Source organism: Hemitrygon akajei, chromosome 3 (assembly GCF_048418815.1).
Source record: "Hemitrygon akajei chromosome 3, sHemAka1.3, whole genome shotgun sequence".
Lineage (NCBI taxonomy): Eukaryota > Metazoa > Chordata > Chondrichthyes > Myliobatiformes > Dasyatidae > Hemitrygon > Hemitrygon akajei.
In genome coordinates, this window is record NC_133126.1 from 125279426 (window position 1) to 125296266 (window position 16841).

The 16841-nt window shown below is 43.6% G+C and overlaps 1 protein-coding gene across 2 annotated transcripts in view; it reads right to left on the reverse strand.

Annotated features, from left to right (window-relative positions):
• Nucleotides 1-16098, reverse strand: part of LOC140725377 (diacylglycerol kinase delta-like) — a 161447-nt gene extending 145349 nt beyond the window's left edge. For both annotated transcript variants that reach the window (XM_073040779.1, XM_073040778.1), the window contains exon 1: nt 15916-16098. In XM_073040779.1, the coding sequence (XP_072896880.1) occupies nt 15916-16089 (174 nt within the window). In that variant the 5' untranslated portion in view covers nt 16090-16098. The remainder of the gene's footprint in view (nt 1-15915) is intronic.
• Between the last annotated feature and the right edge of the window lie 743 nt (nt 16099-16841).

Here is a 16841-nt window from a genome sequence, read left to right on the forward strand (position 1 = left end):
CTAACCACAAATATAAAACATTCTTGGATTGGAAGCTCTGCCAGGCTACCACAGAAAAGAAACTTCTCTGTTGAATGAAGGGATCAGAAATATTAATGGTTTCTTTTCCTATAGATGCTGCCTGAGCTGGTAAGTGTTTCCAGTATTATTTCAGCTTCATTGGCATCTGAAGGCTGAGGTCCAACAATCAGCATATGGGAAGAGCTCAGGAGATGATCTAACAACCCACTATTAACCATGATGTTCACAGATTCTACAACCCCCTCAAAAGTATCGATGCTCAACTCAGCCAAAGACATTGGTGAACTTACCAGGGAGTGGCGACACACAGTACTAGAAGGAACAATTTAAAGCCCTGCTTAACCAAGACTCTATCACTAACTTGAGCAACTTTGACTTTATTCCCCAGTAAGCTATCCAGGCCATTTGCCACCATCTATGATTGAATTTCCTTGAAGCTAACTAAGAAACAACAAGGCCTTGGGAACTGGAAGTATCCTGCTGGAGAATTCAGAAACTTGACAAATTGGAACTTCAGTCACAAATTCACAACCTTTTCTCTTATATCTGGGCATGCTCAGGGGCTTCGAGAAACTACAAGATTTGGATACTAGTTCATAAGTATCTAGATGAATGCAAGTTCACTTGGTACGATCTTCCAAGAGATTGATAGCAACAGTGAGTGTGATCAAAGACCTTCAGATTGTTACGTACTCTCATCCACAGCTGAATTAAAATGACATATATATATGTCTCAATACACAGGAGACCCTTTAAACCATCAAGACCAGATCTTTAAAAATTAGTCCACTTCCTCGTTTCTCCATGGAATGCAATGGAGATAGCAGCAGAGGAAGCAATGGTCCCTTTTTAACATAGATGGAAACAGTCTGAAATAACATTTAATAGTTTTCAAACCAGTGCAACATGCTTATCATTATTAAAGTTCATTCTGAACAATATAGAAAATGTGTTCAAATAATCTATGAGTGATAGTAGAGGAAGATACATTAGGGACATTTATGAAATGGTGGGTTATGTAAGAAGGAAGGGTTAGATTGATATTACAATATTTCATAAGGTCGCCACAACATCTGAGGACCGAGGACCCTGTACTGTGCTGTAACGCTCCATGCTTTATATCACAAATTCTTGAGAGAGAAGCACAGCAGAAATAATATTACACACAATGCTACAATCATTGTCGATTTAGAAAATCATAGTCAAAACAACACAGATACAGGTGTGTCGACCCACAAAATCTGTGATGGCTATCAAGCACACATCCACACTATTCTGTAATTAATCCCCATGTTCCCCTCAGGTTCCACCATTCACCGACACACTGGGGAAAATGTGGAAAATTTACACTGACCAGTTAACCTACAGGTCTCTGAAACTTGGGAGGAAAATGGAGCATTCTTGAAGTAGTACAGAACTTTGGTTAGACCGCAGTTAGAATATTATGTATACTTCTGGTTGCCACACATCAGGAAGGATGTGGTAGCAACAGAGAAAATGTATGCTGTTGTTTAGAATAGAGAGCAATATTTACAAGGAGGGATTGGACAGGTTAGGTTTATTCTCACTAGAATACATGAAGCTATAATTTTATATAGGTTTATAAAATTATAAGGGATTATAAAATTGAGAGGGGAAATGATAATATCTTTCCCATAACAGGGAATCTAGAACTAGGGGGAGAAAGTTTAAGGTGTGAGGGTGAAAACCTAAAGGAGACATCACAGTTAAGTTTTTTACAAAGAGGGTGGTGATATCTCGAAAGAAGGTTGTGAAGGCAGATACAATTAATGCTTAAAAGGCATTTGGACAGGTAACTATATAGGAAAGGCATAGTAGGATACAGGCCTAATGCAGGCAAATGAGAGAATAGATAGGGATCACGGTTAACAATTGTTTAGTGGAACCCAAGGGCCTGTGACAGTGCTGTAGATTTCTGTGATTCATCTGGAGGAAACACACTCAGTCACAAGGAGAATGTGCAAACTCCATACTGACAGTGACAGAGGACAGGACTGATCCCAGGCTGCTGAAGCAGCATTGCTCACTATGTCCCTGTGCCATGGTCCTACAATGGGCAGCATATGGGCAAGAGCTCACCAAATCACACAACATCCCAACTTCAAAACACAGGCCTTCCCCAGGCTGCAAGTACCCAACTTAAGGACACCAAATGAGCACCCATTATATTATTAATTCAAAATTTGACATACATACATTCACATGTTCATTCCTGTGAACAGCAAGATTAGTTTTCTCTTTCTCTGCATTTTAGCAATTATTCTTTCCTATAAGTTTTATATGCATTTGATGCCATTCATTACAATATTGTGGAGATACAGTCATGACATCGAGTGATTTTTGTGTACTTTCCAACTTACAGACAAAATCGATTTAGACGTGTCTGGAGATCAGAATGCATTCCTATCCTGGAGATGGCCTGAATATCATCTCAGTTGTTTTTGCTTCCAAACCAGGGACACCTTACCTAAAACCAAGTGCCTCACCACCCCAATCTCAAGGGCAATTTAGAAAGTAAGATTCAATGTTGACTTGACCTTGACGGATTCCATTTGTTTGCTCATCTTTTTGACTGGTGCCTTCCATTTTCACTGGTCTAGTACTAACTCTATGCCTTACTAGTTTAAATTCACACCTAATTTTCTGCTCAGTGTATAGGGCTTTAAAAACATTTCAGAATGCAAACAATTCACAATGTTCCTTATTTTGCTTTCTCTCCAAAAGATTTTCATTTCCTGATCCCATATGTATTTAGAATATCAAACCATTCTTCCCTTTCTCTGAAGTTGATCAAGCATCTTTGATGACAGAAAATTGCAGGATCACAGTGCTCCAATGTTAAAGCACAGCAGGGCATCCCAAGCCTGAATAAGTAGCTCCTAATATATTGAGGAAGTGCCTCTTCTATTTCAAGCTATTTTTTCCCCTGAAGATAGACAGGAAGAAACAGCATAATTTACTCAGAAGTCATTTCCATCTGTTTGCTATTAAGTTTGGTTACTTTTAAAGTTACATATTAAACCACTTTTTTCCCCCAGTAGTTTGTTAACTGTGAGTTGATGCACCATTTAAGTGAGATAGTGTAAAGTGAAGCACTCTTGGACAACCCGGAGTGAGCAGCAATTCTATCAGATGCCTGTCACTGAGCAGGAACTACTGGGCAAACTGTCGCTTAGGAATCATGTTAATTCTATCTTAGAGATCAAGCTGAAAAATTCAACATGCATTTGAACTGTGTTCTAGAAATGCTTTCACTTCTATTTTAGTTACAGACCGGGAAGACGTAATAAGCAGAATGAGAATTACACTGTACATAGGTTGCAAGATGCTGGATATATAACTGCCTGCAATGTTGGCTGAAGTGGCTACTCACCACACCTGTTCTTTGAAGACCACACTGCCAAATCGCACAACAATCTAGAAATGCTTACACTTCATGCGGTTTTCACTTGCGTAAATTCTGCCCTATTCTCTGCATAACATTTTAGATGGCATGCTCAGTTCCACTGAAAATATTGGTTTTAGGACGTACAGCAATCTGACCAACTATCATCAAAAAGGCTCACTTCACTCTCAGTACTCTGCACTATCCATTTTCTATAGTCATGCCATATTCTTCAATAAAACCATTCTGTAGTCTCATAATATCCTTTACACACTATTACATCTTGTGCTATATTTAGCTTCTGTGCAGACTGACAATAGATAAATTCTTTCACAGTTTCAGCCAAGTACAGAGTGCTCAGAAAGTCACAATGTTCTGTAAAGCAACTCCATATATTCAATAACAGGGTTACATACAAAACAACTGATACTGACTGCAACAAAATGCTTGTTCTCTGTGGCGTACAGCTCATAGCTATACAGCCAGCACTTCCATTTAACATGCTAGGAAATCTACGGATAACACATCACATGTAAATTACAGACAGAATCACAATTTAAGTGTAGAGACTTTATAAAGAATTCTTCATGCATGAGAATGAATTATTAAATACAAATATAGATAGCTCACGTGTGTGAAAGAGATAGCACGTCAAGCACTCAAATTATGCAAACATATAATCCACGACTCTAAATAGCTATGGGATTTCATATGAAAGCACATAGAAAGCAGTGTTAGAAATGCCATGTTAAATGTGAATAGACATGTTCTATCTTGTAAATAGCAGACCAGGAATAAATACTGACAAAGTACAACACGTGCATGAGTAAAATGTTACAACTCACAAGGCACACAGGACACTTGAAAGTATTACTGTCACAGATCACACTTAGATTAATTCATCACATGTAATTATCCACAGTAATCCATGGAGTTAATACATTAATGGAACATATGTTAATGGAGCTTGGAATGCTATTTGCAAACATATAGCTGACACCACACTGGACAAAAATTTCCACTTTTAGCATATCCTGTGCAAATAAAGAGAAGTACGTCACTTGTGAATTTATGGATGCCACATCCTTGAGTCAACATACGAAGCCAAGTCATATATAAACATAGTCATAGCCTGTCTGGGTAACATACCGAGAGAAATCATCAAATGTTAATAAAGAAATGGTATGTATTTCACAAATATAAGTGGAATATCCTGTATCTGCAGCAATGGCATATATCCGTCAATAAATAAAGTATCACATATGCAGATAGCATATTACACAAAAATATTAACAAGTTACATCAAGATGGCTCAGCAACTGTAAATACGTAGGTGGCCACTGCTGTATATACAAAGTGACACATGTCACAGCACAGAGCATGACAGATGTAAATAGACAGACAGAAGACACAGCATCAATGTACAGGAGGTTATCTCGGATCACTGAACAGATGACAAAACAGCTCATGTTTACATAGCAGGACACACAACACGTAAATGGCATGCCATGTGCAAACATACAACTAATTTGTTACGGTCAAGTGACACATCAAGTCGCTCAGTGTTAATATTCAAGTGGCATGGAACATAAACATACAGATGGTATCAGTAGAGAATATCGACTGCACATGATGCATGTCAAAATAGAGGCTAGCTATCAAATATGCTTAAATAGCACCTATCACTTGTCCATAAAGAGACTCTGCTGCACTTCATGAACTTAGAACGAATCAACAGTCCTCATACTCATACAGACATTACCTCAGTCGCAACTTGCATTTTATACAGCAGTTAATTTAAAGAAAGAAAATGAATGAGAGGCTATTCAATACTCAAGTTGACACGGTAAATTGTCCTGTGACTAGGCTAGGGTTAAGTCGGGGGTTGTTGGGTGGCGTGGCTCTAAGGGCTGGAAGCGCCTACTCTGCACTGTATCTCAAAAAATAAATAAGGCGAGTGAGGATGAGGTGACGGGTGAACTGACATAATGAGGGACAGACACAAGATGGACTGCAGATGTTGGAAATCTTCAACAACACACACAAAATGCTGGAGGAACTCAGCAGGTCAGACAGCATCTATGGGCTGAGACCTTACGTTGGGACTGGAAAGAGGGCAGATGGCCAGTACGAAAAGGTGGAGGGGGTGTGTGAAGCAAAGGCTGGTGGGCGATAAGTGGAATGTGCTGAGAGGGGGATGATCTGCAGATCAGGGAGGAGGAGACTAGGAAGGCAAAAGGTGGAAGTGACAAAGGGGTGAGGAAGACAGACTCCGATAGGAGAGTACAGTAGATCCTGTTATAAACTAATAGCAGAACTGGATGGAGGGTGAGCAGATCGAGAGGGCAGGGAAGAGAAAAAAGGGGCGATGCGGCCAGTGAGACATGCTGCCCCTCGTTACACTCCTGCATAGAGAAAAGCAGCAGAGCTTTGCAGAAGCTCACGTCTCTGGTGGGTAGAGACATCTGATGAGCCAGGGAAGGATACCAGAGTTAAATCTGGAGGTGATAAAGGCATGGGTGATAGTTTCAGCAGCACAGAGGTGAAGCAAGGCGAGGGGACGGTAACATCAGGACAGAGGACCAGACAGTCATTGTGATGACAGATGTACGATCAGAAATTCGGCCCAGGACATAAAAGTATAGAAAACCTACAGCACAATACAGGCCCTTCGGCCCACAAAGCTGTGCTGAACATGTTCCTACCTTAGAAATTACGAGGCTTACTCATAGCCCTCTTTTTTACTAAGCTCCGTGTACCTATCTAAAAGCCTCTTAAAAGACCCTTTCGTATCCGTTTCCACCACCATTGCCAGCAGCCCATTCTACGCACTCACCACTCTCTGCGTAAAAAACTTACCCCTGACATTCTCCTCTGCACCTACTCCCCAGCACCTTAAACTTGCGTCTTCTTGTGGCAACCATTTCAGCCCTGGGAAAAAGCCTCCAACTATCCACACGAGCAATGCCTCTCATCATCTTGTACACCTCTATCAGGTCACCTCTCATCCTCCTTTGCTCCAAGGAGAAAAGGCCAAGTTCACTCAACCCGTATTCAAAAGACATGCTCCCCAATCCAGGCACCATCCTTGTAAATCTCCTCTGCACCCTTTCTATAGTTTCCACATCCTTCCTGTAGTAAGGCGACTAGAACTGAGCACAGTACAGCAAGTGGGATCTGACCAGGGTCCTATATAGCTGCAACATTACCTCTCGGCTCCTAAATTCAATTCCACGATTGATGAAGGTCAATACACCATATGCCTTCTTAACCACAGAGTCAACCTGCTCAGCTGCTTTGAGCGTCCTATGGACTCGGATCCCAAGATCCCTCTGATCCTCCACACTGCCAAGAGTCTTACCATTAATACTATATTCTGCCATCATATTTGACCTATCAAAATGAACCACTTCCCACTTATCTGAGTTGAACTCCATCTGCCACTTCTCAGCCCCGTTTTACATCTTATCAATGTCCCGCTGTAACCTCTGACAGCCCTCCACACTATCCACAACACCTCCAACCTTTGTGTCATCAGCAAACTTACTAACCCGTCCCTCCACTTCCTCATCCAGATCATTTAAAAAAATCACAAAGAGTAAGGGTCCCAGAACAGATCCCTGAGGCACTCCACTGGTGACTGACCTCCACACAGAATGTGACCCACTTACAACCGCTCTTTGCCTTCTGTGGGCAAGCCAGTTGTGGATCCGCAAAGCAATGTTTTATTGGATCCCATGCCTCCTCACTTTCTCAGTAAGCCTTACATTGGGGTACCTCATCAAATGCCTTGCTGAAATCCATATACACTACATCTACTGCTCTTCCTTCATCAATGTGTTTAGTCACATCCTCAAAAAATTCAATCAGGCTCGTAAGGCACAACCTGCCCTTTACAAAGCCATGCTGACTACTCCTAGTCATATTATACCTCTCCAAATGTTCATAAATCCTGCCTCTCAGGATCTTCTCCATCAACTTACCAACAGTGAGGTAAGACTCACTGGTCTATAATTTCCTGGGCTATCTCTACTCCCTTTCTTGAATAAAGGAACAACATCTGCAACCCTCCAATCCTCCGGAACCTTGCCCGTCCCCATTAATGAGGCAAAGATCATCGCCAGAGGCTCAGCAATCTCCTCCCTCGCCTCCTACAGTAACTGTGGTACATTTTGTCCGGTCCCAGTGACTTATCCAACTTGATGCTTTCCAAAAGCTCCAGCACATACTCTTTCTTAATATCTACATGCTCAAGCTTTTCAGTCTGTTGCAAGTCATCACTACAATCACTAAGAACCTTTTTCAAAGTGAATACTTAAGTAAAATATTCATTAAGTACCTCTGCTATTTCCTCCGGTTCCATACACTTTCCCACTGCCACACTTGATAGGTCCTATTCTTTCACGTCTTACTCTCTTGCTCTTCACATACTTGTAGAATGCCTTGGGGTTTTCCTTAATTCTGCCCACCAAGGCCTTTTCATGGCTCCTTCTGGTTCTCCTGATTTCCTTCTTAAGCTCCTTCCTGTTAGCCTTATAATCTTCTAGATCTCTAACATTTCCTGGCTCTGAGCCTTTTGTAAGCTTTTCTTTTATTTTTGACTAGATTTATTACAGCCTTTGTACCCTACCATAATTTCCGTCTCATTGGAACGTACCTATACAGAACTCTACACAAATATCCCCTAAATATTTGTCACATTTCCTCCGTACTTTTCCCTGAGAACATCTGTTTCCAATTTAAGCCTCCAATTTCCTGCCTGATAGCCTCATAATTCCCCTTACTCCTATTAAGTTTTCTAACTTGTCTGTTCCTATCCCTCTCCAATGCTATTGTAAAAGAGATAGAATAATAATCACTATCTCCAAAATGCTCTCCCACTGAGAGAACTGACACCTGACCAGGTTCATTTCCCAATACCAAATCAAGTACAGCCTCTCCTCTTGTAGGCTTATCTACACATTGTGTCAAGAAACCTTCCTGAACACACCTAACAAACTCCACCCCATCTAAACCCCTCACTCTAGGGAGATGCCAATCAATATTTAGGAAATGAAAATCTCCCATCATGACAACTCTGTTATTATTACACCTTTCTAGGATCCGGTTCTCTACCTGCTCCTCGATATCCCCGTTACTATTGGGCAGCCTATAAAAAGCATCCAGTAAAGTTACTGACCCCTTCCTGTTCCTAACCTCCACCCACAGAGACTCCATAGACAATCCTTTCATGTCATCCACTTTTTCTGTTTTCTGTAGCCATGACACTATCTCTGATCAACAGTGCCACACCCCCACCTCTTTTGCCTCCCTCCCTGTCCTTTCTGAAACATCGAAAATCGAGCACTTGAAGTAACCATTCCTGTCCCTGAGCCATCCAAGTCTCTGTAATGGCCACCACATCATACCTCCAAGAACTGATCCACGCTCCGAGCTCATCCGCTTTGTTCATGCACTCCTTGCATTAAAATAGACACATCTCAAGCTTTCGGTCTAAGTGTGTCCCTTCTCTATCATCTGCCTATCCTCCCTCTCGCACTGTCTCCAAGCTTTCTCTATTTGTGAGCCAACCTCCACTTCCCCAGTCTCTTCAGTTTGGTTCCCACCCCACAACAATTCCAGTTTAAACTCTCCCCAGTAGCCTTAGCAAACCTCCCTACCAGGATATTGGTCCCCCAGGATTCAAGTGCAACCTGTCCTTTTTGTACAGGTCACATTTGCCCCAAAAGAGGTCCCAATGATCCAGAAATCTGAATCCCTGCCCCCTGCTCTACTCCCTCAGCCATGCATTTATCCTCCACCTCATCCTATTCCTGTTCTCACTGTCGCGTGGCACAGGCAGTAATCCCGAGATTACTACCTTTGTGGTCCTGCTTCTCAACTTCCTTCCTAACTCGCTGTAGTCTGTTTTCAGGACCTCTTCCCTTTTCCTATCTATGTCATTGGTACCAATATGTACCACGACCTCTGGCTGTACTCCCTCCCACCTCAAGATATCTTGGACGCGATCAAAAATATCCCAGACCCTGGCACCTGGGAGGCACACTACCATCCGAGTTTCTTTCCTGCGTCCACAGAATCGCCTGTCTGACCCCCTGACTATCGAGTCCCCTATCACTACTGCCATCCTCATCCTTTCCCTATCCTTCTGAGCCACAGGGCCAGACTCTGTGCCAGAGGCAAGGCCACTGCCGCTTCCCCTAGGTAGGCCATCTCCCCCCAACAGTACTCAAACAGGAGTACTTATTGTGAAGGGGTAGAGCCACAGGGGTACTCTCTAGTACCTGACTCTTCCCCTTCCCCCTCCTGACTGTGACCCACTTCTCTGTCTCCCGTGGCCCTGGTGTGACCTCCTACCTGTAACTCCTTTCTATCACCTCCTCGCTCTCCCTGACCAGACAAAGGTCATCGAGCTGCATCTCCAGTTCCCTAACTCGGTCCCTCAGGAGCTGCAACTCGACACACCTGGTGCAGATATGGCCATCCGGATGTCTGGGAGACTCCAGGACCCCCCACATCTGACACCGAGCACAGAAAACTGGCCTCACACGCATACTTCCTACCTTGCCTCACCCCGTTACCGCTGAAGCCTGTTGAGCCAAAGCCCCGTCACTCTGCTGCCTCTCACTCCGCTGCCCGCTGGATATGGCTGCCTTCTTTTTAAACCTTTCGCACTCTACTGGCTGACGTCATGCGCCTGCGCAGTCTCGCCTCTCTTTAACCCCAGTAGTAAAAAAACTCCCTTTGCACCGAAAAATCAGCAGTTCACTCACAGCCTTCTTGCTCCAAATCAGTAGCCAGGTACAGGGATGGAACTGACAGCTCAGCTTTAGTGGGAATGAAGTCAATGGTCTCTTTTTGTGAACACACTGAAGATTAAACTGAACGTGCACTCCAGCAAACAATATTTAAATGCAAATACAATGTCATCGCTGTGAAGAGTAAACATGTATATTCCTCTGATTCTAACTTCTGACTCTGAGATCATATACTACCATTGCCAGGGGTGCAAGAAGAAATCCCAGAGCTCTCGGACCAGGTTCCACCCCATCATCACATGATCCTTCCCACCCACTGACCCTCTGTCTCACAGAAACCACTACTACAACTGTACCAGCTGTCTCCCTTCTTCCCAGCGACGCTCTAAATGACCTTTTGTGTTAGCTTCTCTGTTCCCAATTTCAAAAGCTCTTCAAAGCACACAGACATGCCAATCCCACCCCAAGGTCTTCTGTCCCCTCTCCCCTCACCATCGCACGCACAAAGGGGATGATATGAGGGCAAGTTGATGTAGTTCTGATTTCAAATTAGAACTTTACGATATGCGGCGAGTAACATTTTTAAGCCATTAAACCAACATCAGGAAAAAATATTGCAAAATGAATGTTTAGTTGTTTGTCTGCATGAACTGGTGGGTAAATTTCATCTGGACAACATCAGTCAGCATGCTTAGTGAGAACAGACGGCCAGAGCTATTTATAGCTGGCTTGGACCCCTCAAGAGACTAAATATTTTCAGAGAAATACCAGGAAGTTGGGCTCATTTAGGTTAAACCACACAGCTCTATATTTTACACATGTCATCGGTTGGAGCAAGGAGCCTTAGCCTCTCAGTACACTGAAGAATATTTTAGGTTGTTTTCTGTAAATTATATTACCTCCAACTTTCATACTTAACATTAATATGGGGCAAAAAAAGATCTTCTGAGCCCCGTCTCAGTAAAACCATGTAAACAGACTAAACTCAACAGATAGACTGAAAATCGTTAAACTAACTGAACTCAAAACAAAGCCACTGTCAGAGACATGCTAAAGAAATAAAAACACTAATCTAAATCTCTTGGAATGTTCAAAGAAAAATATATTAAATGTCTCTGAAGACAATTGGGGATAAAACTCTCTTGCCATATGCCCTGACAGTGATTACTAACACATTGTTGTTGGCTCATGTCATTATAACCTAGCATTTTTGATTGCTGCGTATTTGATATGGAGGCTGAGCTTCGTAGTTGGATCTTTTTTTCTCATGCCTCTCGATAGTAACTGAACGATATCGCTTACTGATGTGTGCTTGCTGATACACAACAACAGAAATACACTTCCACCATCTGCCGATCCCAACAGCAGCATAAATGCATCCCGCAGTAAGAGTCCTTTCTTCATGCTCTTGAATGTTCAGCTATAAACATCTTGTTTCACTTTAAGCCCTGCACACCATTGCCGCACAGTGTCACAGCAAGTAGAGCTGCTGTTTCACAGGTCCAGCAGAGCCGGTTCCACTCTGCCCTCCTGCATTGTCTGTGTCAAGTTTGCAAGCTCTCCTGGGAGCACGTGGGTTTCCCCTAGTGCTCCAGTTTCCTCCCACATCACAAGACATGCGAGATGGTTGGTAGGCTCACAGGACGATGCAAACTGTCCATGGTGTAGATGTGCCACAGAATGGATGGGAATATGGGGATAATTTATTACAGGGAAAATTAGTGGAGGGATAGCATTGTTCTGTGAACCAGCAAACTCAATGGACTGAATAGCATCCTCCATCGTATGGAGATTACCAGAAATGCTTAAGAGAAACTTATTAACTTACTTTCAATTTTGCTGTCTTACGGTCGGATTGTTATTAAAGATATCTAAAGTCTGTGCAGTATTTGGTGTAGAATTAAGGTGTATCTCCACACATCTATTTTACAATTCACACTTGCATTAACATTTCCGAAAATGTTTCCAGCACGGAAACTGTGCCTAAAGCTTCAGAAAACATTTCACTGGATCCAAGATGCTTAGGAACTGCCCCAGATCAATGAAGACCCTGTTCAAATGGGTTGTATTTAAAAATGGAGTATTTTATCAGGGTATCCCAGGATGACTTACAAGTATGGGAGTGGGAGATAAATGGTCAGCTGTAGAAGCCGGGAGCAGAATTACAGCAAGCGATTTAGTAACACACGCACAAAATGCTGGAGGAACTCAGCAGACCAGGCAGCATCTATGGAAAAAAATACAGTCAACGTTTCAGGCCGAGACCCTTTGGCAGGATTGGAGAAAAAAAGACGAGGAGTAGATTCAAAAGATAGGGGAGGGGAGGGAGAAACACAAGGTGATAGGTGATACGGGGAGGGGGAGGGAGGAAGTAAAGAGCTGGGAGGTTAACTGGTGAAAGAAACGCGAGGCTGGACAAGGGGGAGCCCGACTGGAGAGAACAGAACGCCATGGAAGAAAGAAAAGGGGGCAGGAGCACCAGAGGGAGGCGATGGGTAGGCAAGGAGACAAGGTGAGAGAGGGAATTGGGGACAGGGAATGTTGAAGGAGAGGTCGGAGGGCCAGTACCGGAAGTTCAAGAAATTGATGTTCATGCTATCTGGTTGGAGGCTAACCAGACGGAATATAAGGTGTTGCTCCTCCAACCTGAGTGTGGCCTCATTGCGACAATAAAGGATTTAGTATAACACTTTAATGTTTTCTCTTAATCCCTCATGACAATAAACTCTTTCCTTCATTTAATGCTGTTCTTATTAAGTGTCATTAATCATACAATCTTTTCTTAACAAGACCACATCTCAACGGGTGACCACTGATTTAAAGATGTTTTCCATTAAGTTGCATTTCTCACATCAAATTTATGACACATGCCTTTCGTGTTTTATATTCTGTGTTTCCGATCGCTTTTATTTTTTGCCGTTTGCACGTGGAGGTTGGATTTTTTTCTCTGAACGGCTTGGTTCTACTTTATTTTGTGACTGTCTATGGTGAAGTCGAATTTTAGGGTCACATACTGCATACGTACTTTGAACTACTGTGTCCTGGGTGGTGATCGAAGGGTAAGCCAGCCTCATCCCACCTTCTCTCTCTTGGTTCGCGGCTCTTCAAGTGCACATCCAAGCACTGTTTAAATATGGTAAGGTTTCTGCCTCCACCAAGCTGTCATACAGCGAGTTCCACTTTTATCCAGAGAACCCTACAGTATCGGTACAGGCTCTTTGATAGCTATCCAATTCAGCTCTCTGCCCTTATTTGATGCTTTGGAGCATTTTGATTCCACTTGCATATTATTCTCTCTTTTATGTTGTTTTCTACTTTCTAAATCTGTGGCCTCAATCGAGGCTTCAAAGGTTAGATTTCTCATGCCCTTGCTCTTCATGGACCCTCATTTGATTTTGTCTGTGCACCACTCTGATCCTGCTCCTTTATCCTGCCCGTAAAGAATTTATACATTGTCATAATGCTATGGCAAATTGTTTTTGTGAAGAGCTATTAAAGCAAGCAGTTAGATATGTGAGACATCTGCCCCAAATATTTATGAACACTCTTTTCCAGCTGGGAATCTGTCAAAGAATATCCAAGGGGCAAGGATAGGCGGGTAAAGTGTTGAGGTGCAAAATGATTGTGTGTAAAAAGACTTGAGGACCGCAAAGTGTGGATCACATGAGCTGAGATGGTAAGCTAAGGCTGAGGACAATTTGTTGAAGTGGTTAGGTTTGCAGCCCTAGCTAAGTCAGCACTGGGCCACTGCAAACAGTGTGTGTGGCCGTTATAGATCAAGAGTACAAAGGATAGCAGATGCAGACTGGATAACCTCTAAAGCTGGGTGATGAAAAGCTGAACACTCAAAAATGCTTCACACCCAGGAGACTGAACTGTACACCACCGATTTTCAGAAGGCTGAAATGCTGAATGAGGTGCAGCTGCCACAACCAGGCCCCTCTTGGGCACAGACAGGTTTAGGATTCGGAGATGGTTTAGATACAGATTATTTTATGTTGAATTTTAACACATTAACGTTCCAGGTTTGGCTCCAATTTGGCTCCAATTGGCTCCAAAGCTTTGACTCTTTGGTGTCTAAATAACAGTCACCCTGGAATCACAAAAGGGCACCTCCAGCCAACATGCTTTATCTAACCAAACTTACCACATTACTCCTACACATGTAATCAAATAGTAATGGCTAAATATGTTGAGCTCTACGAATGACAAATTTTTTATGTCAAACTTCACATTTTATTCAAAAAGTAAACTGAACACATATTATACCCACTTGCAACAGTGATGTTAACACTTTCAGAGCTTATTCAGCTGACTTGCATAAAACTTTTAACAATGTTCCGTTGCAGAGCTGACCCTGATCTACGCTGCTTTTCTTAGCAAATGTTAATATAAAGTTGTGAAACATAAGATAATAAAACACCAATTGCTTCAAGCCTATTCCCCCACTGACATGCAACAGTTTTACGGATATCCAATGCACAATCTCTCTTCCTCAGCTATCCTAATCTTCACCATCAAGTAGATCACACACTCCATTCCCTTTTCCTGGAGAAAAACATTTGAAAATTCAATTTAAATGGGCAGTCTGCATTGTCACCTAGCCCATTTTCCTGTCATGATGCATGCCATAAATTCAACATGGACAGATAATCAAAGACCTTATAGATTATCATTGTTACAGCAACAATCTCAGGTCAACAATGGATAGCACCAGAGCTCTATCCAATAAACAGTTAATATCACATAACCCCTACAATGCTTTCCCATAGTTTGCACACAGGGTAATGTGTGGAATTTAGGACTGTTAAAGGAAAAATGTTGAAATTATTCTCTGGATGAAAGGTTCTAGTCAGGCATTCAATCTGGGCAAGGATTGTTCCAGGGGATTAGATCTGGACACTATTTCTGCCCAGGAACTGATTCCGGGGATAATATTATTCCTTAAGATCTGACCCAGAGACAGATAGAACTCAAATGGACAGATTTTATCCAGAGACTGAACCCAGAGAATGACGATTCTTAGAAATTGGACAGGGACTGACTGAATCTCTAGGAATGACAATTCCATTACTACTCCTGAAACTGGATTGATCAATCCCTGGAATTGGATTCAAGGAGCGGTTATTCTTTGGGCTAAACCCATGGTCTGATAATGCCCTCAGTTTTTAACTAACACACTGGTTTTGTCCAAGGATTGGACAGAACAGCCAGATGTGGATAAAGGGGCTAGTTTTTCTCTGGAGTTGAACGCAGGGGTCAGTTATTCCCTGGAATTGGAAGCAGGACCATCCTCCCCCTTGATATTGGACCTGGGACTAGTTATAATTCCCAGGGATTGTACCCGGGGCATTGGTTATTCCCTAAGGATTTTTCAGGGGTTCAGCTATTCTCCTAAATTAAACCCTGGTGCCTGTTATTCTCTCAGATTAGGCCAGGAGACTAGTTATTCCCTAGGACATGTTCTGGGGATATTTATTCCCCTCGTTTGTACCCTGTACCTGGTTATTCCCTGGAACTGTGTGCAGGGGCTGGCTATTCTTTGGGATCGGACCCTGGAGCCACAGGGATCCGGCGGGTTTCTACTGCTCTTCCCGTCGGCGGTGACTCCAGCTTTGCTACCGGTGGCGCCCCACTCGAGGCTGAGGCTGACCGTGTGGCCTGCCCGGCAACGGCTGAAGCTGCAGGGGTCCCGGCCGCGCCTGCCCGCTCCCCCGACCCCGGCCTCACCTTGCTGCGGATCTGGCCCGAGGTGGACACCTTCCGGATCAGCTTCTGTGCGGATTCGTGCTCGGCCTCGCTGTCCGACGACTCGTCCCCCACCGTGCTTCCGCTGGCAAGCCGCTCCCGAGCCCCCAATTCACACACAGACCCGGCGGCCTGCGCTTCCCGAACCGCCATCATCACCGCAGCAACCGGGCCTCGCCTTAACACAGTCGCCAGGGGGAGCCCGGGGCTGCACACCACTACCGCGGCCCGCCGGCAGGGGGCGAGCGGGCCCGCAGTGTTCCGACCTGCCACCAGGGGGAGCACGGGCCACAACGCCGCGACCTGCCGCCTGGGAGAGACCCGAGTCTGCAGTTCCGAGACCCGCCGCCAGGGAGAGGCCCAGGAAGCGCTGTAATGTGAGCGGCCGCCAGGGGGAGTACGAAGTACAGGTGCTGCATTATCTCATGTCACCAGAGCACGATCAATCGTCCCACTGACAGCCGCTGCTGGGATTGTGCGGAGACCAAATTCCACGATTCATTGAATGAACTGCTGCCAGGAAAATATTGGAACCACTGAGGCTCCCATAGGATTGATCAATGAGAGTCAGAGTGAGCCCAAGGTGCTAGAAAACTTTTTTTTTGGTTTGTACCAACGAATAGGGCATGTCAGGGTGAAGAGGAACAATATTTGTGGGTGATGGTGTTTGGATGACATTTTTTTTAAAAAAATGGAGTTGGTAGTTCACTTTGTTTTTAAATTATTAAACAGCAGTCTCCCCAGTTGAGCAGAGGGTCAGCAACTTTACATTCCTAAATGTTATAATTTCATAGGACTTGTCCTGGGTCCAGCATGCAAGTGCAATTACAAAGAAATAACAGCAGTGCCTCTGCTTCCTTAGAAGTTGCTAAGATTGGGCATGGCGGATAAAACTTTGCATTTCTCTA